The sequence below is a fragment of the Hippocampus guttulatus genome, chromosome 6 (assembly GCF_054856545.1).
Source record: "Hippocampus guttulatus isolate MCC_2025c chromosome 6, RoL_Hgut_1.0, whole genome shotgun sequence".
Classification (NCBI taxonomy): domain Eukaryota; kingdom Metazoa; phylum Chordata; class Actinopteri; order Syngnathiformes; family Syngnathidae; genus Hippocampus; species Hippocampus guttulatus.
Genome location: NC_141266.1, coordinates 15664630 through 15690123, shown reverse-complemented (window position 1 = coordinate 15690123; position 25494 = coordinate 15664630). Strand labels below are relative to the sequence as shown.

At 41.0% G+C, this 25494-nt stretch overlaps 4 protein-coding genes across 7 annotated transcripts; all 4 read right to left on the bottom strand.

Moving 5' to 3' along the window:
• Window positions 1-1766: 1766 nt before the first annotated feature.
• stmn2a (stathmin 2a) lies at window positions 1767-7945 on the bottom strand. Of its 2 annotated transcripts, none has more exons than XM_086114460.1 (5): window positions 7791-7945; window positions 3986-4081; window positions 3733-3908; window positions 3479-3670; window positions 1767-2880 (listed from the first exon to the last, which is right to left on the bottom strand). In XM_086114460.1, the coding sequence occupies exons 1-5, from the start codon at window positions 7807-7809 to the stop codon at window positions 2821-2823; spliced, it is 543 nt and encodes a 180-aa protein (XP_085970586.1). In that variant the 5' UTR covers window positions 7810-7945; the 3' UTR covers window positions 1767-2820. The 2 variants fall into 2 exon arrangements, with proteins under 2 accessions (XP_085970586.1, XP_085970587.1); XM_086114461.1 differs by having other exon boundaries at window positions 3733-3905.
• Window positions 7946-9238: 1293 nt separating this feature from the next.
• Window positions 9239-13347, bottom strand: upp1 (uridine phosphorylase 1). Of its 2 annotated transcripts, none has more exons than XM_086113770.1 (7): window positions 13139-13347; window positions 11911-12022; window positions 11666-11824; window positions 11473-11587; window positions 10081-10290; window positions 9578-9724; window positions 9239-9485 (listed from the first exon to the last, which is right to left on the bottom strand). In XM_086113770.1, the coding sequence occupies exons 1-7, from the start codon at window positions 13165-13167 to the stop codon at window positions 9331-9333; spliced, it is 927 nt and encodes a 308-aa protein (XP_085969896.1). In that variant the 5' UTR covers window positions 13168-13347; the 3' UTR covers window positions 9239-9330. The 2 variants fall into 2 exon arrangements, with proteins under 2 accessions (XP_085969896.1, XP_085969897.1); XM_086113771.1 differs by having other exon boundaries at window positions 9276-9485; window positions 9578-9767.
• Window positions 13348-14603: 1256 nt separating this feature from the next.
• Window positions 14604-18370, bottom strand: gra (granulito). Of its 2 annotated transcripts, none has more exons than XM_086113940.1 (7): window positions 18162-18370; window positions 16551-16645; window positions 16381-16439; window positions 15910-15967; window positions 15718-15824; window positions 15573-15637; window positions 14604-14961 (listed from the first exon to the last, which is right to left on the bottom strand). In XM_086113940.1, the coding sequence occupies exons 1-7, from the start codon at window positions 18227-18229 to the stop codon at window positions 14877-14879; spliced, it is 537 nt and encodes a 178-aa protein (XP_085970066.1). In that variant the 5' UTR covers window positions 18230-18370; the 3' UTR covers window positions 14604-14876. The 2 variants fall into 2 exon arrangements, with proteins under 2 accessions (XP_085970066.1, XP_085970065.1); XM_086113939.1 differs by having other exon boundaries at window positions 14604-14942; window positions 18162-18361.
• A 124-nt stretch (window positions 18371-18494) lies between these two features.
• Window positions 18495-23728, bottom strand: rbm12bb (RNA binding motif protein 12Bb). The gene is made up of 2 exons (XM_086113938.1): window positions 23617-23728; window positions 18495-20702 (listed from the first exon to the last, which is right to left on the bottom strand). The coding sequence occupies exon 2, from the start codon at window positions 20678-20680 to the stop codon at window positions 18857-18859; it is 1824 nt and encodes a 607-aa protein (XP_085970064.1). The 5' UTR covers window positions 20681-20702; window positions 23617-23728; the 3' UTR covers window positions 18495-18856.
• Window positions 23729-25494: the final 1766 nt, after the last annotated feature.

The window sequence follows — 25494 nt, the reverse complement described above, 5'->3', positions numbered from 1 at the left end:
TTGCTCAGGTAACAACCAATCATGGCTCAGTTGTGAATGTCACATGACCAAACTGAGAAATCAGGTGCATTCAGTATACAACAAAAACAAAGAAATTAATCCTACTGTTCCTACTTACGGAGGGGAAGTATACTATACAATTCACACTTAGATTCACATCTACAATTTGGCCTTCACTCAACCTAAAAGGACGTTCTTGGAAAATGGGAGGAACCCAGACTACTAGGCATGCTAACCTCGATCACAACATGCTGCCTCCCAATCACGAAGTGGGCAAATATGGTTCCCCTTGTGTCATCGAATGATTGCGCTGTATTAAGAAAGTATCGACTGGGAAATTGTCAATGAAGACTGGACATTTTTTTCCGTTTAAAGCAGGGGTGCCCAAACTTTTTGGACCGAAGATCTACTTTTCGATCAACTAACCTCACGGGATCTACCCCTACCGGCATGCGCGCACACACACACACACACACGGACGCCATGATGAGAAACAGCCTGAAACTGAAGCATGCGATGCACTTTTGCAGCTTGTTAACTATCGTACTCACACGTACCGTTTTAAAGTGCTTCCATGGGCCCTCCTAGGTTCATATTCCTCGGTTAATTGTACACGAAGCAAACTCTGAATGAGAATAATGACGATAAAAGATAGAGCGCAACAGCTCTTATCACAAGCTGCAATTGCAGACTGCTGAGTCCTAACAACTTCCGGTGACGTAATCACGCGCCACCGTAAATTCAAGATTTTCCTGCTTTATTTTTGAAATATTTATTTTGTGAAAATGAGACTAATAGGATGATTAGGGTGCAGCGTACATTAACACTCCTCGGACCTGTCTTAGATCTACAGGTAGATCAGGATCGACGTAATGGGCACCCCTGCTTTAAAGTAATGATGCCTCACCATTTATCAAACCTTTTGTCCTCATTTGGGAAGTGGAGACATGATCATGGTTCATTTAGTCAAGATAAAGCTTCTGCTGCCTCCTACTGGTGGCTCACTGAACCAGATTTTCATGCAATTCACGGAAACGGGGGTTGAGAGGGGGCACTGAGGACAGGGGAGGGCCGTTACTTGAGGGGTCAAAGAAATAAATTGCAAAAAAAGTAGTAGTAAAACTAGTTACTTCTTTCTACCTGAGCGATAGGCCATTAACAAGGTGTGAGTGCATTAAATCGGCACTTACAGGAAAAGAAAAACAAGAACTCTCCTTAAATACTGAGTCAAATAAAATGTATTATTGCACATTAATTTAAAAAATGCACCTAATGTTCACTTCAGGAGCTTGTTTTTAAAACAATTGTATATTATTGTCTTCATTTCTTTTTCATGATTGCATTTTCATGTTTTATGCTCATTCATTATTGTGCTCTAGATATAAAGCTATGATGCGTCATGTACATCTGTCAATCACTTTACTTGTGAATAACTTGGTGGACAGCATTCCAAACGAAATAAGATTTAAATATGTCAAGTGGTTAGAAAGCCAACCAGTTAAAATGACATAATGGTAATACTTTGTTGGAATGTTTAAAAACGTATACATTATTCCTATTTCGGGGTGCACATGATAGCTAGAGTATATTTAATTGGTGTTATGAGAGAACAGTTGAAAAAATATCTCTCCTGTAGAGGTACCCCAGATGCAAAACGTTTGAAAATATGATTTTATCGTTGAACAGAGATTACTTTTATCACAAAAAAAAAAAATTCTGAAGGTCATACTCTTGTCTCTGCACAGAAACTCATGAGACGGTGCATGCCATGTTCACAGAACCCCAAAACTTTATTAAGCAAAGCTTTGACAGAGAAATTTATGAAGGACGGGGAGGAAAAACACAAGCAGCAGAGGTTGCAGGCAGATATCAGCGGTGCTGTATATTAAAAAGAGACTAGCCGGTTTGCTGAATGTATACAATCGCATCCTGCATCCTAAATTCAAGGCCAAACACACCTCAACGCTGAGCTCCCGCAGCCAAGCAAGCGCACACTTTTTTTTTTTTCATTTATGGAATCAATCTTACAGTCAGAGAATGTTCTCTGAGTCGAGATGCACGGTACCGATATGTCAGTACATCCCGGTGAAGGACTCAAGAAGGGAATCTGCATGTATTGAAACAGTTGCCGCCTTTTTTAAAAGACATTCTTAATCATAATAAAGCACTAATTAATAATCAGGCTCATTGAAAATTGACATTTTGTCTAATACATTCCAAGCGTGCGTGAGGAAGATACAAGTGGCTCCTGTTTGTTTCGTCTGCTTTGTCTACTCTATTACCTCAGGTACACCTTACACTCTTCACAAGACACAAAAACATCATCGTCGTCGTCGTGACATCATCATCATCACCACCAAGAATACATTGCAAACGTCAGTCTACACCCATCTCACAATTCACAAGAAAAGAGTGGTGGCATCCAACAACAAAAAAAAAAACATCGTACAGTGCAGTACAAAGAAATCAATAGATAGCTTGCTAGTTTACCAGATTAGATAGATAGATCGATAGATAGACAGATAGCCAAAACTAATATGTACAAAATAAGACCGATCCCTCCCTAAAATTAAGAAATCCTTGCAGCTCTCGAGTGACACTGATGTCTGTCTTCATCGGTGATACTGAAGTGACTGATTAAATTGCTGATTGTTGTGATGTTGTGGTGAGGTCCTCCACCTGTTGGGCGCTCCAGGTTTGCATGTCTGTTTGGGAGAGGGTCGGAGCAGGTTGAGGAAGGGGGGGAGTGGATGGATGGATGGATGAATGGATGGATGGATAGAATGAAGAAAGATGGAAATTGGGACGTTTGCGCGGCATTCACGCTGTCATCACTTCCCTCATCTCTTTGTTTCTGCGCACCAATGCTGCGTGTCTCTCCTAGGAAATAGCATCACACACACAAACAACAGCTTATAATAATAATACATTTCATTTAGGGCGGCCCGGTACTCCAGTGGTTAGCACGTCGACTTCACAGTGCAGAGGTACTGGGTTCAATTCCAGCTCCCCCCACCCTTTCACAAATGTTACTGTGTCATGAGTTGTGTTTATATTATAACTTTGTTGGCAAACAAATGAGTCTACATAATGTATGTTAAGATTTTGTGCCACATACAGTATCTGCTGACTATTCTTGCTGCTGTTCACATTTACGCCATACACGTACGGTAGTACGGCATCTATTTATTTATGTGCGGCTTGCCATTCACATTTGCCTATAAAGTATTTATTATTGATATGCGGTTGCAAAACAAACTGCTGCTCTGCTCCATCTCATGGCCTGAGGTTGTAAAATATATATTTTTAATATTTGATAGTGTTATTATTAAAAATATGACTTTTAGAATATTACAACTTCTTTTTGTATGATTTTTTTTGAAAAAGTATATTACCCAAGTAGTTAGTTGCTATCTTATAAAAACACCCTGCGGTGATATTTTACAATACATTGACCAAGACGAGAAGCACATGTCACCTTCTCCTGTAGACGCTCCAGCATGGCTGCCAGATGGGCGTCGCGGTTTTCCTTGATCTGCTCCATCTTCATTTGGAGCTTCTCCTCGGCCATCTTGCTGAAGTTATTGTTCTCCTCCAAGGCCTTGAACAGCACACTCCTCTCGTGCTCTCGCTTTTCAGCCAAAGCCCTAAGCACCTCTATTTCTTGGTACTAAAAATAAACGACACAGAGTCATTTGTATTGTATGTCTTCTGGAATGTCGGAAAAGTCACCTTTCTCCGCTCTTCGGCTGCCTCCAGTTTCTTCTCAATGTCGTCCAAGGAGATGTCCCTCTTTGGGGGGGACGCCAGGTTGTGGACTACATCTGATACTGGAGACAGGGGCTTGAGAATTACCTCAAACGCCTGCCCGGAGGCTCGCTTGTTTATCGGCTTCACCTCAATGTCTGCTGCGGGTCACATTCACTTGGTCAGAATTATAGGAAGGGAGTGGGAGGGGCACATCTCTTGAAAATCAGTCCCTTACCTTCCAACTCATTCAGGACAGTGTTGCGTACTTCCGGGTAAAAGCAGGAGCAGATGAGCGAGAGGACTGAGAGTTCCTTCATCTTCTCCTTGTATGCTGCGGGAGGAACATCAACGCATCATCCAGGTGAGTCATCATTACAGTAAAACAACAATGTCATGATCCCTCAAAAGTGTACAGTAAAAGTCCATAAGAGCCTTGTTAAAAATTCATTGCACGGTATTATACTTTTATGGACAGGGTTAAGCAAGCGTTTGTCTTTAATGCGGGAGCATAATGGATACCCGGGCACTCACAAGTGAGGATGGGCGACTCGAGTACCAATACCAGGTATCGAAATCAGGCTGATGGCAGCCTCCTTTTAATATATTGATACGGTCAATACCAGTGCCTGAGAAAGCACTTTACTAAGTCAGTATGGTAAAAAAAAAAAATATTCGCCAGTAGTTTTTGTGATTTTCCTTGTGAAAAAATTTTGGCCGGCCCGGTGATCCGGTGGTTAGCGCGTCGACCTCACGGTGCGGAGGTACCGGGTTCAATTCCAGCTCCGGCCTCCCTGTGTGGAGTTTGCATGTTTTCCCCGGGTCTGCGTGGGTTTTCTCCGGGTACTCCGGTTTCCTCCCACATTCCAAAGACATGCATGGCAGGCTGATTGAACACTCTAAATTGTCCCTAGGTGTGAGTGTGAGCGTGGATGGTTGTTCGTTTGTGTGTGCCCTGCGATTGGCTGGCAACCGGTTCAGGGTATCCCCCGCGTACTGCCCGAAGATGGCTGGGAAAGGCTCCAGCACCCCCCGCGACCCTTGTGAGGATAAGCCGATCGGAAAATGGATGGGGAATTTTGAACACGGCATGGGTTCAAAATTCCCATGCGACAGGAAAAGCCCAGGCGAATGGCTGGCGACCGTTTGGTGAACATTTGTGTCCTTGAACGAACCCTGGCGAACTCAAGACATAAACGCAACATTCGCTGCCTTCGAAATTGTTCACCGCTCAGTGGGATAGGGGCTTCACAATCTCATCCACATTATACAAAATATCTTCACTTGCTATGAGCTACTTCAGAAAACTGGTAAGGGTTTTTTGGGTGGGGGCAGGAGGGTTAGTCTCATTGAAATGTATAGAAATATGCGTGACATACAGTATGACAAGTCGTTCAACTGTTTTGCATGCAAACACTTTTACGAGGTGCAAAGGCCAACATTTTGTGGGGTGTGAGACAATTCATGTCATGATCACGTTGTTTGCGTCCAGCAGCTTGCAGAGGCGTTCCTGGTTTTCCTGCTGCGCACCTGTCTGGCATCACAATTCTTGGGACTATATAAGGACCTCATGGACCAACGTCACGCTGTCGGATGATTTTGCCTTGCTCAAGTCATTGTTCATGTGTATTTCATCTAGACGCGCTCTTATTACTCTTGTTCCGTTTTTGGTGTCGTCATCCAGTGGGAGCTCCAAAGTGAGTTTGGAGGTTTCGTGCTGGAGACCTCTACCATAGATATATTTGTAACGGGATCCATTCACTTGCAAAATTTTCATTACTTTGAGGCATGGCAAAGCCCCCCCAACCTCCACCCCAAAGAAAAATAATAACAATCATCAATTCCAAAAGGGGTCACTGATGGTGTTGTGGTTCATTCACCTGGCTCGAGTGCAGCCAGTGTGGGTTCAGTTCACACTCAATGACGGTGAGAATGTGAATGAAAATGGCTGTCTGTCTCTATATGTGCCCTGAGATTGAGTAGCAACCAGTTCAGGGTGTAGACATCCGAAGCCAGCTGGGATAAAATCCGGTTACCCTGAAGAGGCTAGAAAATTGATTGGATGGATTCCAAAAGAGTCTTAATATGTTGTTCAATATCTCTCTGACAGTGCCAATCAAAGCACCGTGAAGGCAATTTTCGAAAACATCTCATTAGATCCCTTTGCGGTTGAGCAGTGGCGTGATAAGGAAGCTGGCCACGTGTGTCAAGTAAATTCAGTTCCTGCATCCTGTGCACTCTAATCTGATGGGCCGGTCTGTCTTCACCTGCTGCTTTTGTACGATTGGACAGTATGTGATGAGGTTGCCAAAATACAAGTGCAGTCCTCGCTGCAGGCCTGGCTGGCTTCCCACCCCGAAAACTATGGCTTCTACTATTTGCTTTTCTTAATCTGGTTTGCTTGCATGTTGCACCTATACCAGTAACGCTATGTGCCAGAACTTGCTTACTTATGTGCATCAAAGCTATATTTTTCAATACATGGCAAACTCCGTATTGCGCAAGCTTTTATAAGTCAAACATAAAAACAAACAAAAAAGAAAATATCTCGAAAGCCTGATATGTCAGGAAAAGAGGAAAGATATTTTTTGGAATTAACATCAAAAATACATTTAGAGAGACATAAATGTATCTCTGAATAGAAGTTTGCTGTTGACTAGCTTTATTTAAGTGAGAGAGAGCAAGAGTGGGGAACAATGTCCCAGGAGAGTATTTGATCCGACCCGCCCACATATGCTCATAATACTAATACACGTTCGTTTGATTGCTGCATCATGTTTACCCATCATTGTAGCATGGCCCTCTGGAGAATTGGGGGAAAAAACTGAAATGGCCCCTGATAGGCAAAAAGATTGCTCATGATGTTTGATCATTTTAATAGAGCCAGTCTACTAATTCTAAAAGAAAACGGCCTGTAATACAAAAGACCCCTTTGGGGCAACCATCCCACGCATTGTGTGGTTAGCTAATAATGCCCCTTAAGCACGGCACTTAACCCTGCTGGAAATATGACCACATTATGAACACAAGAAGATTCAAAAGAAGAAGATGAAGAGTCGATAATAATGCTCAGTTTTGATTGACACCCAGTTATTCATTTGTCATGTAAAAATGAAAAAAGATAACAGGTGCACACCCACACTAACTTACTGTTAGATGCCTATCTGGTAAAACGGCGCATTGAGTAATTAGCTCAATTTGTGTGTGTGTGTGTCCATTCAAATAATGAAAACAAAAGCAAAACCGGATCTATTATGAAGTAAAACCATTAAAGACAATAATACATTGCACTTTTCATGTCGAATTTAACCTTCCGAACAGTTGAACATTGCTGCTACATGTTCAAGTGTGAAACAACACACATACGCGTAACAAAGGATGATGCATCACCTCAGCGCTTTTTAAAAAATGAGTAATTTCCATTCAAAGTTGACTAATAATGGTTATTGTAGAGTGTATAAATACGCATATGTATATATTTAGGTTGCAAGTATTGGTAGCCTAGCAATGGCAAAGTGATAACGCCCTCTCAGGCCTCAATAGTGGGCAGCATCAGCATCTTGGGTGGGGTCCGTCTGCATTATGCTGCATATTGAGGCCGATGGAGTGCTGGAGCGCGGATAGCTCAGTAAGATTCTTGCTAAATGCACTATTGTGAACATCTTAGACGAACAGGAATAGGAGACAAATGAATAATTACACATTTGATCTCGACGCGGGTATAAAATGGCTAATTGGTTCCTGCTTGCGTTGCACGACCACCGAGCTAATATCACGTAATTTCCCCGGCATAGTCAAGAACAGAAATCCATCATCTGTTCAAATATCACCGTGAATGTTCGCGCATCTTTCATATATGATTCCAAAGTGGCGATTTGTTACATTACGCACAATCACCGGCCGGTAGACGACAAACACGCCCGGGCCATTAGAGATCCATTGAAAAAAAAAAAAAAAAGCATCAATCACCAAACAACTCCGCATTATTTCTTCTGTCTCTCTCTTTCTCTTTCAACATGTGATGGAAAGGAGAGGAAGCTTACCGGTCGCTGTTTTGGCCATGGCTGCAGGGGTTTGTGCGGAGAGGATGTGCGTCTGCTGCTTCTGTGCTGCGTTCAGGTGAAAGACGACAATGCTCAACCAAGGCACTGAGTCAGCGGCAGTGGGCAGGGGCGGATCGGGTGACGGCGAGGAGGCGGGCGCATGTCCTCCGGCGCACACGCACGCACGCGCACACACACGCACGCACACACACGCGCGCGCGCGTACACGCACACGCACATACACAGTGCACAGGTCGCACCCATTGAACCCATGACAGTAGGTAAATGCGACCATCCACAAAGAAATGCTCACACATGCGTCAATGGATTCTATATAAAGCTGATTCAATTCCAGAAAAAGCAAACATTTGAGGTTTCATCGTCACCGGCCATAACATTCAGTACACTTGCACAATGTAGCAGAGGAAATGTGTCCTTGCATCTCTAAAATGACCCCCCTCAAAGAAAAAAGTGGCATGTTTTTTCAGCCATTGACATGGCGTAGTCAATGAGAGCAGAGAATTTTCAGCACCTTGTATTGGTCAATCATTTGTAAAAAAAAAAAAAGAAATAAAATGAATAGATAGAAAAACATAACACCGAGGAAGGCGGCCCGGTGCTCGAGTGGTTAGCGTGTCGACCTCACAGTGCAGAGGTCGTGGTTTCGATCCCGAGTCCAGCCTTCCTGTGTGGAGTCTCCCGGGGCCTGCGTGGGTTTTCTCCAGGTACTCCGGTTTCCTCCCACATTCCAAAAACATGCATGGCAGGCTGATTGAACACCCTAAAATTGTCCCTAGGTGTGAGTGCGAGCACGGATGGTTGTTCGTCTCTGTGTGCCCTGCCATTGGCTGGCAACCGGTTCCGGGTGTCCCCCGCCTACTGCCCGAGGACAGCTGGAATAGGCTCCCTTGTGAGGATAAAGCAGACCAGAAAATGAATGAATGAACGAACGAATAACTACAGAGAATATTGGTGTTTTTTTTTTATTAAAATGATACGAGTCAAATAGGCGGCCCGGTAGTCCAGTGGTTAGCACGTCGGCTTCACAGTGCAGAGGTACCGGGTTCAATTCCAGCTCCCTGTGTGGAGTTTGCATGTTCTCCCCGGGGCCTGCGTGGGTTTTCTCCGGGTGCTCCGGTTTCCTCCCACATTCCAAAAACATGCATGGCAGGCTGATTGGACGCTCTAAATTGTCCCTAGGTGTGAGTGTGGGCGTGAATGGTTGTTCGTCTCTGTGTGCCCTGCGTTGGCTGGCAACTGATTCAGGGTGTCCCCCGCCTACTGCCCGAAGACGGCTGGGATAGGCTCCAGCACCCCCCGCGACCCTAGTGAGGATCAAGCGGTTCGGAAAATGGATGGATGGACGAGTCAAATAAAAACAACGCACTGTACAAAAATACTGAGGAAAAAAAGCAATTACTCTCGTGATTCAAAGAACCATCACAAAAATAATTTAATCAAGTAAAATCTGCATTTACATTTCAATTTGAGATGTGAGAATTCACAGATAAGATCGCAAAACGTGTGGTCAAGAAAGTGATCATTTCTGAATTGCTTCTCGTGCCTTGATCTGCTTCTTAATGTAATATCCCACAAGGGTCTGAGGTTGCTGCTGGTAGCTGTGGAGGACATCATGAGAGATGGTCAGCTGGTCTCCCTTCAGACGGTCCACTAACGTAGTACAAACCACGGCCGCTTTCATGTTGGAAAAACAAACCAAAAAAAAGATCTGAAGTTCACACAAAAAAATATGTCACCCGTGAAATTTTGCTGATGTCATTTCTCACCACGCAAGCCGCTCAGTTTGCACATGGCGGCAAAAGCAGCCGACTCCATTTCGATATTGCAGACTCCTGCTTCCCTGGCCTTGGTCAAGTATTTGTGCTTGTCCTCCTCTGTGTACAAGCAGAACGCTCCGTCTAGACGGCCTTGACCTACACGACACCACAAAATGCTTCGTATTGTGTTGGCACCAATCTGGTAAGAAAAAAACCCTACTGTTATTTTTGTCCATGTTTGTTTTTTAACCCTTTTGTGCACCCTGTTATCCCGATAACATGATAAGCTGTCCACTCTAGTAACTGCTGTCCCTGAAAGGGTTAAAATAGGTATGTTGATTCACAACTCAAAAGCAATGTCTGATTTTCACTTGTTAATTTTCATTAACTTCTCATTTCATATTTTGTCAGATTCATTTTTTTTTCCTGCGACAACTGCGGGTTATTCTTTCATTAACACAGGGATATCAACAATATTGTCGGCGTATAACACACATTCCAGTGCGGCAGACCTTCATAGAAATCCAGCGTGCACATGGTGTTGCCCATCACCGTGTTGAACTGGCCCAGCTCCTTACTGCACCGAAGCAACTCCTCGGCCAGGTCGTAGTCCAGGTCAGTGTCGCGGACCACCAACTCCCCCAAGATCAGCTGCTCAAATTTGGGCACCAATTTGGCATCCACAGACTGTTTGGTCACAACAACAGTTCCAGGCTCAAGCCCTGAAAATCAAACGAGGCATTCAAATTAAGACAGTGAAATACTAAAAACTTAGGCTAAGTACCAAGATGTGGCAAAATCAAGTTTGCTTGAACTAATGCCTACTCCAAATTTAACTTGTAGAATAATTTTTTCGAGCTCCCGTTGAAGCAACTACGCATACATCAGATGAAAGAGACCTCCGTTTATCCGGCAACAAAGGACTAACTCTGTGTTTCACTTATTCTTTGGCTTTTTGTTGATTTCAACAAGACATTTTTTGTCAATATAAGAGAGAGTGGATTTTTTATTTTTTTTTGGAGAGGCTATTGAGAATGATCAATCGCCCAATTGCTGACTGCAGCCGTACATTTCAGCCAGTGAGACTCTGTGCTCAGCTTTCAAGCCACAGATACATTGTAATGATATACTTAAGCGCCATTGTAAAACACAGTGTAGATAGTAAACTGGACATACTGTATTAGTACAATTTGCCTGTGCTGCAGCTCACACTGGCCACCGGGTTCAGACTTATGTTTAAAACCTGGAATGATTTATTTTCGCTCATGTGCAGGGCTATAAAATACAACTTTAATTTTCCTCTACCTTAGTAAAGACTTTGTGATGAAGACTATTGTCTTTACTATCATAAAAATTGTGTTAGAATCCAACCAAATGAGGTTCACAAGTGCCATATAATATTCGACTTTGAAGGTTCCAATGTCCATGCTGACAGTCTTTGCATGAAACCAAATTTTTAGGCGCATATTCGTAGTCACGCTGTATGTACCCTGTCATCTAATCTCTTTGAAATAAATCAAAACATTTCGACCGTCACAATGAGGGCAACGGTTGACATATTCAAAGTGTAAGTGCTCCCTCTTGTGGCATTTAGTTGAAGTTCTGTCAATTACAAAAAAAGCCTATGCTGTCTTTAACCCTGCAGAACCCGCGGGGTCTAAATTGCCCCCTATAAATTCTGCTACTCAAATGCTACCCTTAAATCCCAAAGGGTCAAATTTGGCCCTAATCCTAAATTAGAATTAAAGCATTAAATATTTGAAAAAACATATTTTGGTGAATATATAGCAGTCATTTAATGTAAAATTCATAATTTTCCAAAGAAGAAAAGGGTTCTTGGGTTCTCCAGGATTAAATATGCTGTACTATCAACAAGACGAATACTGTATTAATGACAATCTTACCTATACCACCTGATGTTCCAATGCGTATGATTGTAACATCTGTGCAACATGCATGATGGAGGAGCTTTATTAGCTCATGCAACATTATTGATATGGACGGGATTCCAATTCCATGCTGCAAAACACACTAAATCATATCACAACACTTTTCATATGATTGTACTTTTGAATACTGTAGTTGGTTTCGACTTACACTAACAGAGAGCACTGGACCAACTTTGTACATGGCATAGCGGTCTGTTCCAGCACAAATATTAGGGTAGTTTGATTTGGGGTCTTGGATTCCAAGCTCTGCAGCAATGTATTCAATGAACTCTTTCATTCGCCGAGCACTGCCTCCAACACACACAAACTGGAGGAGAATACACAAGTATGATTCAAATGTGGACAGGAGTTGTTTTTTATTTTGTTTGTTTTTTAATAATGAAAGATTCTTACTTTGACATCCCCAAACAGAGCAGGAAGGTTGTGTGTTCCTGTTCCCAGACTCAAGTGGTACAAGATGTCCTCTTTCAGCCCACGGAGGTAAGGGTTGTGCACGATTACAGGACTTGAAGGTGGTAAGTTAGGGAACATTGAGTTACTGCATGACAAATGTGCACTATTTAATGATCAGAGGAACACACCGATGTTGATTTTGAAGATTCATCCATCTCCCTTATTAGGAATACAGGTAAATTGGAGCCGTCCCCAACAGACTTTGGGCAAGCGACCTGGGTTATAATACCGGTAGTTTGGGATTTCTTTTTGACAATTTTTTTCCAATCCAGTTCAATCACGGTGATTGTTATTTTATTTTATTTTTTAGGTTTTGCTTGTTCAAAATTTTCAACAGTGTTTTGTTTTACTTTAGTTTTCATTGGTGTTAGTATTAGTTTTATTTTTAATATGTGAAGTATTTGTTGAGCGCAAAATGAAAGAAAACGACACCAAATATTGCGCAACAAAGTAAACTACAATCCTCAAATAATTGTTTGACATTCCTTCTTCTGGAAAACCGGACAATAATAGGGAAAGAAATACATTTAAAATTCTCTTAACGTTTATGCATTAAAAGAAAGGTCGTTTTTTCTATAACTGTAGTTCCTTTTATAAACAAAATGTAGTTTTAGTTAGCATATTCCCCAAAGCACTCTCATTTTATTTATTTATTTAAGTTATTTTTACGAAAATTTTTATTTAATTGTAGTTGTAGTTTTTTTTTGTCATTAGCTGCAAGCGACTTGATGTGCACCTTGGACTGGTTGCTAATCAATTAAAAGTGTATGAAGACTCCAAAGATGTCCGAAGTCTCGAACCTCTGAATAGGGGCAGATCTATCATAGTGGGAGGGCCAAAATCTTTCAAAATAGAAAATTACTTGCCAATGATACATCCCATAAAAACAACAACAATATATAAAACAAATGTAATTGCTTAATTGAGTTTGTTTGTTTTTTTGGTGCTGAATTAATAAAAGAAGGTGGCGCTTGCGTTCCACAACCCGTGCCTCTCAAGTATAGCGTGAGTTATTTTCTTTTAAGACTTAAGATATCGTAATACACACTTTACATAGAAGTTTATGTTATACTAAGGTCAACACTGTCACATGGCAATGCTCCTGAAAACGTTGAAAACATTGGGAGACAAATATTTGATTTGATAAAATAAAGAGGGGAAACCATACCCGCTCGTTTCCTTCTTCTTCGAGTCCATCCTCTGTGTCGGGAAAAAAATGACTAAATTACCAAAATCAAAACAAAACACAAAGTTAAAAAGATGTCTATTAACCGCTTGCAGATCCCCTAGCCCTTTCAGATCCACAGAGCTGTGTGAAAAGTTAGCAAAATTAAAGAGATTAAAAACGAACTTTCAAAGCAGAGGTGGACGCGATTCTTGGCTTTTCCCCATTCAAAACGGGGTCACCCGAATGCACCATGAACCCGGATGCTCAAATCGGAAAGTTGGAGAAAGTTCGTAACCCCTGACCTGACCTCCACTTTCAACTCCGTTTTCCCCCCGCTCACGTTTCAGAGATAATTTTGAGTTAATGTATATTTTTAAAAAAGCATCGTAAACCCGACCTGTTTTTTATTTTTACAGGTTGGTTTTGCTTGCTCACTTTCCTGTGAATCTTCAAAGATGAAGGTGATGGAACTTTTTTATCATCTTTTTTTTTGACATCACTTTTGTAAACTTTCTTTGATTTTTGCTCCTTTAATCACTTTCATAAGGCAAAGGATAGATCAGTGTTTCACAAAGCCAAGGCACAACACCAAACAAAAATTACATAAAGGTATATGTAATGTACTCATTGTTCATTTATTTTAAAATTGATTTACTGACAAATGTACTTACTCAGTACAGTATGAATGACAACAGGCGGAAACGTCTGCCACAAGTAGAGCCCTTAATTGATCTTCCCGTCACTATATGTTGTTGGCATAGATAGATGAACAAAAATGTTTTTTGCAGTGGTAAGAATTTTCGGACCTGACAGGAGAAATTGGGTACTCTACCCAATATTGGGGTGATTGTTCTAATATTAGCAGTGGTAGAAGTAGACATGTCCACATTAATTTTGGTGACGATTGATCGCATTTTTCGGGCACTAAACAAGCGATGTTTGTTTTGTTTGTTTATTGAACATAAAACATATACAGTAATAATTTGACAGAAAGTAAGGTAAGTAAAAAATTTTCTTATCTTAAAATAGTAAAAAGGAAAGAGAAATCAGTGTTACACCTTTTCTATTGAGAGGGAAACAATGTCCATAAAATCCTAAATATTACGGTGATTGTTTTAATATTTTCAAAGGTTGAAGTGGGCAGGAATAGAAATGCTCGCACAAACTTTGGTAATGACTGATCCGTTTTTCAGACATTAAACGACATGAAGCTTTTTCACCTAAAGTGTTTTAGACTCTTGATCTTGACAACCATTTTGTGGCTGAGCCCTGCGTGTATTTATGCAATAGCTTTCACATGCAAAGGCCCAGAGTACTTTACAAGACATGTCAAGATGGAAAAAGTAGAAAAATTACATTGAAAAACCATAAAGAGGTTGAATAAAATTCTTCACAAGTTAAAATGATTGAAAGGCACCCCATTAAAAGCATCCATGTACATTAGGCATCTCTCTTGACACGTGGATATTTCTCTCCGATGTTTTATTGTACACTGTAACAGAATACAGATTGGCAAACATCAACCATAATACAAATATATAACAATACAACTGGATGCAATTGAACAATCTTTCTGGGAAAGAAAATATAAATAATAGGGCAAGTAAACTATGAGAAATTACAACTAAGGTGCATCACTGATGGTGAAGTGGTACATTCAATTGACTGTGTGGGTTCAGTTCCCACTCAGTGATGGTGGATATGGCTGTCTGCCTCCATCATGTGCCGTGACTGGCGATCAGTCTCGGGTGTTGTCAGCCTTTTGCCGGAAGTAGGCCGGGATGGGCCCCAGGACACCATGACCCTGGACAGGATAAACTGTACTGAAAATGGATGGATAGATTACCATGGTCAAATGTAAACACCACAATGCACAGAGAAGTTCGGCTAAGTATGGGTCAGTTAACAGGACTTTGACAAAATGCATTCGAGGCAAATTGCATTTCAAGGTATATAAATGTATTCGAAATTTAATTATATTCGAACCATTTTAAGGATCAGAAAGGGACTTGATAGTATTGCATTATGCAAAAAATAAAATCGAGAGGGGCACATTTTTTTTGTCTTATCTTTGAGATGAGAATGCTTATTTTCCAAATAAAGATGACACATTTATTGCTTTACACAAGAGATGATGCTTCTGAAAACTGAAAATAGCCTCGAATGACCCTTGTTATTGTACAAGAAAACTGTGTCATTGTTTTCAACACAATCCATTACTACAGATTGAAATTGTTCTTTCAAATGTGAACAACAACCACTGCGGTTGATTTCAACAGTGAAATCAAAGAGTGAATCAAGATCGAACTTTGAACAGGTCAAAAGAGAGCACTTCTGTTAGCACAAAATCTTCAGGATGCTGCTGGGAAACATTTTTTTTAAACATGAAAAGCATACTAGAATATTGAAGAAAGTCACCAAAAAAAGCACTCACACTTCCTCTTCCTTTAATCCATTACTCCAACTGCTTTTATTTACCGTCAGAAAACTTGGATCCCTCTGTTGAAACAATATCAACAAATACATATTCTATCCCGACAGAATGCTTCTAAACTGACACTTTTGTCAGGTGGACTTACTGCTTTGGGTAAGACTATCGGGTGGTCTGGTAAAAACTCCGGCCTCTTCTTGGCTGCAGAACAACTCGCAAGACCAATTAAAAAATCATGAGAGTAAGACAATCTCTCTGTAAAGACATTAGGAAGGAGTGGAAAAAAAAGTCAAACCGTCTCGGACAAATCAGTGAAACAAACAAACATTGTGGATGTTACTTTTTTTTGGGTCTTGGGGATTGACGATCTTGAAGAATTGCTCGACTGTAATATCTGTCTGCGAAATACACACGATTATTAAAACCAAGTTTCATTAAACATCAGAACTAACATTTGAAATCAAGCTGCCCATCATTTGTCACTTGAATTTATTCAGAGGGGCTTTTCAAAAGGTTTATATGAGAGTTAATTAATCAAGGTGCATAAATGGCGTTTTCGTAGGAAATTATATTTCAGCAAAACGCTTGATTTCAGTTACTGCTGCCAAGGGTGGCACAACTCGTGATGAAGTTCAGGGGGCAATTTCTTTTTCACGTCAGGACAGGTTTGATGTTATTTATTTTTTTGTGGTCTGCCTTAATAAAGTATTTTGGCATTTTGACAGTGCATTTTGAATTTCATCATGTTGTCGAACAAATCTAAGGATGACTGGCATTCCAGTGGATTGCGCGATCCTGAAATATTTCTTACCTTTTCATTCACAACGTCAATTAATGCCTGTGCACACGAAGCAGCATTTACTGTGGGTTCTAAATGAACAAAAAGATTACGTATACATTAAAAGACTGGGTTATTAACTCCATATGTAGAACACACACACACACAACACACACACCAAGCTCTTTACTGATGTGTTTTACCAGTTGAGCCACCACTGCCAACAGGGAGGAGGCGGCGCAGGGGTCTTGCAGGCTCCAGATGCTTCTGGACAGTTCGTCGCCTCGATATCTCCATTCTGATGTCAGTAAGGTTCAAATGTGCTTTTAGACTTGTTCATAAGTGTTTATGTGGCATTTCTCAAAGCCTGACATTGATCCTTTGTGTATGCAGTTTGTTCAAAAGTAGGGTTTAGTTGCATTTTTTGCTCGGAATTTGTGATTATTTGATTCAAACAAACACATTTATACATCCATATCCATGGATTGCTGTGAGCTGGGGCTTATACCAGCTGACTTTGAGGAAAAGGCAAGGTACACCACGGCCTGGTCACCAGCCAGTCCCAGGGACTTGATCTTGTTCTCGTTACTCAAAATTCATGGGTACCAACCCTTTGAAAAGTAAGTTTGGGTTTGAAATTTTATTTCAGTTTTTTTTTCTGTAGTTTTGTCCGGGACAAGGATTTTCACTTGACAAGAAAAAAAAAGTCTTAAAATAAATTCACTGCAATCCTATTTATAAAAGAAGACAAGGCAAATGCCTCAGCTTGATTTGAACGAGTATTGATTGACTTAACTCCCACTTACTGTTATTTACTGAAGGGCATACATTTGATTATTCATTTTCTGTGGGTGCACATTGACAAATCTCATTTGCAGTCATGATAGCAGACACTTGGGGAAGTAGCTCTCAGAACAGTTTGATATGAAACATTTGGTTGTGACAAAGGAAACAAGGTTCTCGAACAAAACTGCGAGGTCAGGTTTGTTAACCAGTGTGCCTCGCTGGACAAAATGTCGACGTTTTGAAACAATGTAGCTCTTTAAACAATGTACACTTTGACGCAAATTTTCAAAAATAAGACCAGGTATTTGCATTTTTACCAAACACCGTTAGCCTTCTCTATCGTTTACTTATGGGATGACTGACATCCAAAGTGACTTTTTGAACTAATGTGTTTGCACAGCCTGTATCATTCGATGCTACAGCGCGACTTTCAACTCCACTATGAAAATCAGCATCGCTGAATACATAGTAACGTACATGGAAAAAAAAATGTACATTTTGTCAGTTTTCAGTCTATGTCACCATTTCAGTGTGTTAAATACAAATATTGAGAATGCTAAACGATGGTCAAACTAGAATGTTATTTTCTCAAAAAATTAACCACTTATTTACGCTGAGCAAAGGAGGAAAGGATGGAGCCGATACTCGGTCGCCACGTTAAACGGGATTGAACATCTTTGTAGGAAGCATTCTACAATTATTACTTTTACACTCAATTTGCCAAACGTGAAAACGTCTTTAATGAACGGGGTCGTTCTTGTGCAAAGTGCGTGTCCGCGAATGACAACTATCTTAACCTTTCACAAGTTTGCGTTTACTTATGAACCTTTTTACGCACTATTGATCACTTTTACTTTTAACAAGGAACGACAGTTTTACGGTCTTAATTGATGGCGTTGCTCTGGCCTTCAAATACTTTGGAGCAATTAAAAAATGTTGACGTAAACCTTTCAGATGTTTTTCCTCAAGGGTCCACATAAACTTGGTTCTGTATTTACACTTCATAAAATATGAATGCCTTAATTCACCTGTAGTTGAATCTCAGCCGCTCTTCAGTGTTTAGTCGACATTCACCTCGCCCCACACCGGACAGCATAAAAGTGGTCAAATAAATCCTGTCAAATCCGGTATGGTTTCAAAATAAAAGCAATAAAAATTCCAAAGTAAAGCCTATTTGTCAACTAACCGTCTCGCGCTTTGTTCTGTATATAAAGAAAGCTTACGTGCATTTTATGTAATTCAAACTGCTGCCTCTATTAAGATTTTAAACATACAAATCCTAATTAGTGGGGTGAGGCAAAGGACACAATTAATGCATGTTTAGAAAAAAAATATTGAAAAAAAGTCAAGGGGAGAACAAGTGAATGAGAAGCAGTCTTTTTAATAAGCATCACAATAAACGGTTGATGAATTGTATAATATCCCACGTACAGTAAACAATAGCATAATGGGACTTCCCCTGGATGCAGTCAAATGTTATGAAAGATGAAAATGAAAATTGCGCATTAGTGACTTAAGTGCCGTTCAAATAGACAATGAATAAAAAACCAAGCTACCATACAATAAAACACAGAGGGTGGGGACATCAAATGTCGTAATACAAAATAAAACTACAACTTCCCTCAAACTATCAACTACAACTTCCCTCAAACTATCAATCACATTTGAGGATTTCAAACCAGACCACTTGAGCGTTCTGGCCATCAAAATCCCAAAGTCACTTTCAAAGAAGCAGTAGCTGAATCTTTCGAGCACCTATTGGCCTCCCACTGAGTTCCTCCACTGCTATAACTGCCTCCTGTCGAGTCTCAAAAACCACGGTTGCGGTACCTTTAAATGCGCCACCTCTGTCATACTGCAATGAGATGGATCCCGGGATAATACGATATCCATGGCAAAAATCATAGATTTCTTCTATTTTTATTTGGAATGGTAAATTAATTAGCTTTACACATGTGGGCTCGGTAAAATCTTGCCTTGGTGGACCACCACCGCTACGAGCCCCGTTGCCCCTGTCAAATGAGTCGCCATAAGACTTATAGCCTGCATTCATTGGCATATTACCAGAATGAGGGCTCCTGAAGTCAGAGTACTCGCCATCACCAGAACCCTGGTACTCAGTAAATCTTCGTGGTGGCCCGGCGATCAACTCCCGCATCTCAGCACGTGTAATGTATTTGAGAGAAATCTTTGCGCCGAGAAACCTTTGCCCATCGAGAGAGAGGGCCCTCATAGCAGTTGACTCGGAATGGAAGAGAACCAATGCCCTGCCAGTCCCCGCACCTGTATTGTCACGCAGCAAGTGCACGTCATCTTCTGAGAGATTCATCCCAAAGATGTCCAGGACCTCCACTTGACGCACATCTAAGGGCAGATTTTGCACAAGCAAGCATTTCTCAGGGTCAGAATGATCCATGGTGTTGAATGGAAGCCTCTCATTATTCCTTCTGGAGTTTCCAGAAGGGCCATCCTCCATTTTCTGAGACTCAAAGGCGGCTATCATTTTTTCTCTTGAGATTGGCCGGATATGAATCAATCGATTGAAAAAGGATTTTGTCTCCTGCTCGGATGCCTCACGATACTCTCGAAGAGTCTTAAAGAGTACAAATGCAGACCTGCTTTTGCGGTCGTCAAAATTCATGAACAAGATCTGGTCATCATCCAGTCTCGCGTGGTGAAAAAGTCTTTTCATGTCCTCAGTTTCCACAGCAAAGGAGAGGTTTTCCACCAAAACACAGTACTCCTCACTGGACGATGACCCTCTCTGGCCTCCAGGTGACTGCGACCTCATATGGTATTGGAAATTCTTTTGACCATGTGAAGGCGATCCACGTCTTTCAAACTGGGCACCTCCCGAGTTAGCTCTCATGGGTTGCCTTGCGGTTGACCGATACCAGTCGTATTCTGACGTGGGACAAATCTCCACATACCTAGAACCGATGTATCCCCTATCCCTTTTCAAGGCTTCCGATACTTCTGCAACGTTTGAAAATCTCACGAGACCCATCCCGTTGTTTTTTCCGGTGGCGTTTTTCAACAGGACGAGGTCAACGATACGCAAACCACTGAAAAATTCCGAAATCTCTCTTTCAGACACACTGAATGGCAGTCCTTTGAGAAAAACACACGGGGAGTCTTCATTTGAGTTTGAGGATCTCTTTTGGCGTGGTGGAGGACTGATGTCCGCTCTACTTGCTGACCTCTTGTTGGTGTCGGCCTCCACAGATCTTCGGGCATGCCTTGTGTTGTCTTCAACATTTCTCTTTTGCTCCATCTCTTGATTTATGGCACTTTGCTCAAATACACTCTGCATCTCTGCTTTGCTACTGAGCAGCAAAGTCACGGCCCCGCCCCTAATTTGGCCCCCCGAGCGCGTCATTGCTCTTCTCGCATCTTCATCAGACGCAAAAATAATGAAAGCTTCCTCCTGCTCGCCTCCTATTATGTGTACACCACCATCTGGAATTTTGAGTCCAGTGAAGAATTTGCGAATATCCTGAGAACCGGCAGTGATCCTCAATCCCTGTAAACGGATGACGACTGCCATACTGAAGCACAAACAACAGCACCTGCAGACAGAAGGGTATAGAATAACATTATTCCCATCAAAGCCTTGGACCTCTACACTCCTTGCCATTCCAACATGTCATTCACCACCACCTGATAAGCAACTCCATTTAAAAGGGTAAGTCAGAAAATGTATTGAAGCCCACAGCTCAGAATGGCGACACCAAGCACGACAGCACTAAACTGATCAGCACTCGATTTTCAATTAAGTTGTCATATCATAGGTTTGGATTCATTGATTAGCCTCTGCTCTACCCACGAGTTTAATTCATTCCGTGATCATGCTCATAACTCAAATCACTCATATCTCAATGTCATCTTTCCACATTGCAAAGAATGGAAATGTCAATTTGTTCTCGTGTTACTGCCAAATCGCCTGGGACGGCTATTTGGCAATGTGAACTAGAGTCACTTCCGTATCAAAACACCACTCTAAAGTCAAAACATACACAAGACAAATCGGTAAACCCTCACCAACGCCTCTGGCACAATTTGCATTATAGGCTGAGAAACTAGTCAACATGTCTATTCATCACACCACTGCAGTTGCCAATTACGTAGCTTGTAAACAGAATGTTCGAGATACCCTGTGCGGTGAAGACATTTCAACGAAATGCAAGTCCTTAGGAACATCACTAATAAAGGAACCGTTTCCCCCAAATTCTCCCATCCAGAGAGGTCAGTCATAACCATCACTGGTCCAAACCTTTATCAAACCAATACTGATTGATAAGCCACCCAGAAGCTGTCCATCACACTACCAAAGTATTTTTCTGCAGTCCACAACAACTGCATGTGGAGAAAGCGACATTCCTCCATCATGCATTTCGATGTGAAATGCACAAGTGGAAAATCGCAAAAGGTTCAACACTTTGAACCTAAATTTAGAGTGTTTTGATACATCACAGCAGGGAAAGAATTTCAGTCATGCAATCCAATTCACACTGAACACTGACAGCAACACTTGTACATTTTCCGTTACTTGCCTACCAGCAAATAGTTTGAAAGAAAAACTAACAACCAATTAACAAAGCTTCATCATATGTGACAGCCTTTGTCCATCACACAAGCAACAGTACACCTACAATATCCTATCCAGTGTCCGACACTACAAAATAAAATTCCAGTCAATGACCAATCACAACTAAACACCGTGGATGCCCACCCTTTTGTTCACCAACGTAGCCGTGCACAAAAGAGGGTATTAAAAAGTGCACAAAAGAATGTGGCTGTCCTCCACTTAGGACAACCAGTGACCCACATTACATCTACTATTCCTCAACTGCTGCAAAACACCATCAAGCAACACAGACCAATAAGTAATTATGATGTACTGTATATAAGTGACTCCCTCCCACGATGTGCGTCAAGAGATTAGATGTGTTATCGGATTAGGACAATTTTGAGAAATAATCTCACATTGTGATTTTTTTTCTGCCTCAGTAGTGCATTTGCAATTGAGTCAATCTGTTATTCTTTTGTACAAGGTGCTCTTCCCATGTAGTTTTTTTTTTAAAAACAAAGGTTTTTTCTTATGTGTATCGATATTACAATAAAATCCAGATGTATTTAAATATACATAAATGGTTTGGTATTATAAAATAGGCTACCGCTAAATTAAGGCAAATTAAAAAATATGAAAGACAGTTTCTCTAAATTAATTAGAATTGTGAACTAACACTTTGACAAAGACTTGCAGTCTTGTAAGCATTTACCACAATTTAAAATTCTACCAGACAAGTGTGGTGTAAATGCAAGTCAATAGCGCATCAAATCAGATAATGACAATAACGCAAACCTGAGGATTTATCACTTAAACTTTTCATGTTTAATGAAACAATATGTAAAGACGTGTACTACATTAGCATGACATAACATGAGCAATAACCACACGTTTTTTTTCCATCTCAGTGGGAGGCCATTATGCCACTTGCTGTCAACTGAAAACCTAAAAGTTGCTCGGGTCTCAGGTAAAGACCATTCATGGCTGAGCTTGTGAAGGCAATTGCTCATAACCTGAGCCCTTGGGCACTTGTGATTTCGTTTTCTCTCGAGAGCAAGTGGCAAAATGGCTGCCCCACTGATATGGATGAAAACCGGTGCATTCTGCTGCTTAAATCATATTTTAAAAAACGCATTATGACTCCGAATACCATGTTGAGACTACTGGTGCCTCATAGAACGTATTATTGTAAAGAACAATTTGGACTTGACTTCCCCTTTAGCACGTGTCTGTCTTTCTTCAAAAGGCCCAGAATTCAGACAATAATTTGTGAGTAAATAGAGACGAGCTAATTATTTCAGTACATACAGACAGACAGAGACAGACAGACCCGCACTTTTGGAAATTTTGTGTCCAGTGCTTTGCCATGATATTTTTGCAATGGAGAACACACACTCAGGAAACGGTTGGGAGACACTGGAAATACACATCACTAACACACCACGCAATTGTATTCAAGGACGAAAGAATACCATATAATGTAAATTATGAGATTCAAACAACTATCTGCGGAAAACGACTAGCTTCTGAACGGACATTCAATAAAGCCTTACATCCACGCTTGAAACCAGTCTCACCCTCTAAGTTACTGCAGGCCAAGTTGACGTCAGCTCCACAAGTCTGTCCGCCATTACAAACGTTACCCGTTGTGGCCATCCGCCCACGGTCAAACGACGCACATCCAGAAAGCAGTGTGCTTTATCCAATACCCATCCATCCCATAGGTCGAAGACATTACTTGAGTTCGCCCAACGCAGTAGTGCTGCTGGATCGTCAGACAAAAAGACTTCGGAAAATGCTAACAAACATTAGCCACAAACCTACCGAGGCCTCTCCCAATAATTCCTTCCAGATCCAAACAATGTGTTCAATATGACAATGAAGCACCCACATTAACCAACAACACAACTTACAAAAGCGACAAGATGACTCTTGTGCAAGTATTCGCAACAATGCGAACAAAATTTGGCACAGCCTAGATTCGCCTGCGTCTTCGCAGTTCGCAGCAGTCGTTGTTCGTCTTCTTCGCTCATTTAAAAAAAAACAGCACCAACTCGGAATAAGTATACATGACGCCACCCGCTGGCCGCCAGTCGCAACATGCATACAGTTCTTGTATTTTCAGGACACCGTGGAAAATTTATCGTGTGTTTATTTACAAAGCATATTTACTTTAAAAGAGTAAGATTAGGTAAAATAAAATAACAACCATATTCAAAACAGCAGTGCCAACACTATTTATCGTCTACATGATCAAGGCACGCAAAAGTATTGAGAAACAATCAGAATAAGGATAAGAATAAGAAAACCTTTATTTGTCTCACAATGGAGAAATTCCCAATTTACAACAGCAGATATGAAAGGAAGAAAGTAGAAGAACCAAAAGTATAAGAGCTGCTGTAAAGGCAGCCACTCTCGCAGCACCATCTTTAAGTCATAATAACACAATAACAAAATAATACAACACAACGCATAAAACACAGAAGGTCATTCAATATTAATCACTTCTCTGCATACTCTTTGTTATTTTAACCAGTTATAGATGAAACAGGTGAGGATCAAAGTGTCCTTTCACCAGTGGATCAGGGACACACACGAAGTACAAAACCCATTTTGCCTTTTTACCTTGTCTTAAGACCAGATGGCACTTTTACAATAAATGTATGTTATGCTGATTTATTTTTGTTACTTTTGGCAGGTGGGCGTCACAGTGTTCAGCTGGTGAGCACATCCGCCTTACCGTATAGATGTGCAGGTTTCGATTCCCATCCAGCCTTCCTGTGTGGAGTTTGCATGTTCTCCCTGTGCCTGCGTGGGTTTTCTCTAAGTACTCAGGTTTCACTCCCACATTCCAAAAACATGCATAGCAGGTTATTGAAACACTCTGAATTGTCCCTCTGTGTGAGTGTGAGCGCGAAAGGTTGTTCATTTATGTGTGCCTGGCAATTGACTGGCAACCAGTTCAGGGTGTCCCCTGCTGACTGCCAAAAAACAGCTGTGATAGGTTCCAGCATGCCCATGAACCTCGTGAGGATACCGGTAAACGGATTAGAAAATGGATAGATGGATACATTTAGTCGGCCCAGTTGATATTCAATATTCCATTTAATGCTTTGTCATTTGCAATTTTGTGTAAATCAACCTCAGTCCACTCTTATCGCCAAAAGTGATGCATTTTGAGATTAGAAACATTCATGGGTTTGCCTGCGTATAATGTATTCTCAGTCATGATAGTCATTTTATTCTCAGGGCATCGATTATTTTAGCTGTCTTATAAGGCATTTGTTTTGCCTCTCACCTGAGCATTTTTTGATCAGTTTATGCACCAAGGCTAGATAGGATCAGCTCTAGACTGACTGTTAGTGAGATTACCCAACTACTCTTTCAACATGGCAGTTGAAAAAGCTATTCTGTTGTGGACTCTCTCTGGTGCTTTTGGGTCATTGTCCTGTTGCATCCATCACCCAACCACCACTAATTCTTTTTTAAGCTGGTAGTGAACCAATGTATTAAAATGGATTTTCCTTAAGTATAGTTTAAGAACCCTACCTAAGAGCCAACCATCATTTTATATTCGTGTTTTATTTACAGTAATCAGTTTAAAAATTTTACAATTCTCAGATTTTTTAATATAATATTGTGCTTCAATACATTTTGTGTACTCTGAGTGTGTACATTTTTACGCGTGCATTGAAGCAAGCTGAATCAGTACAGTAGTTCTCTTTTGAACGTTTTTTTCCCCCACATAAGTCTTGGCATCTTTATGAGTATGTAATCTTATGTTATATTAT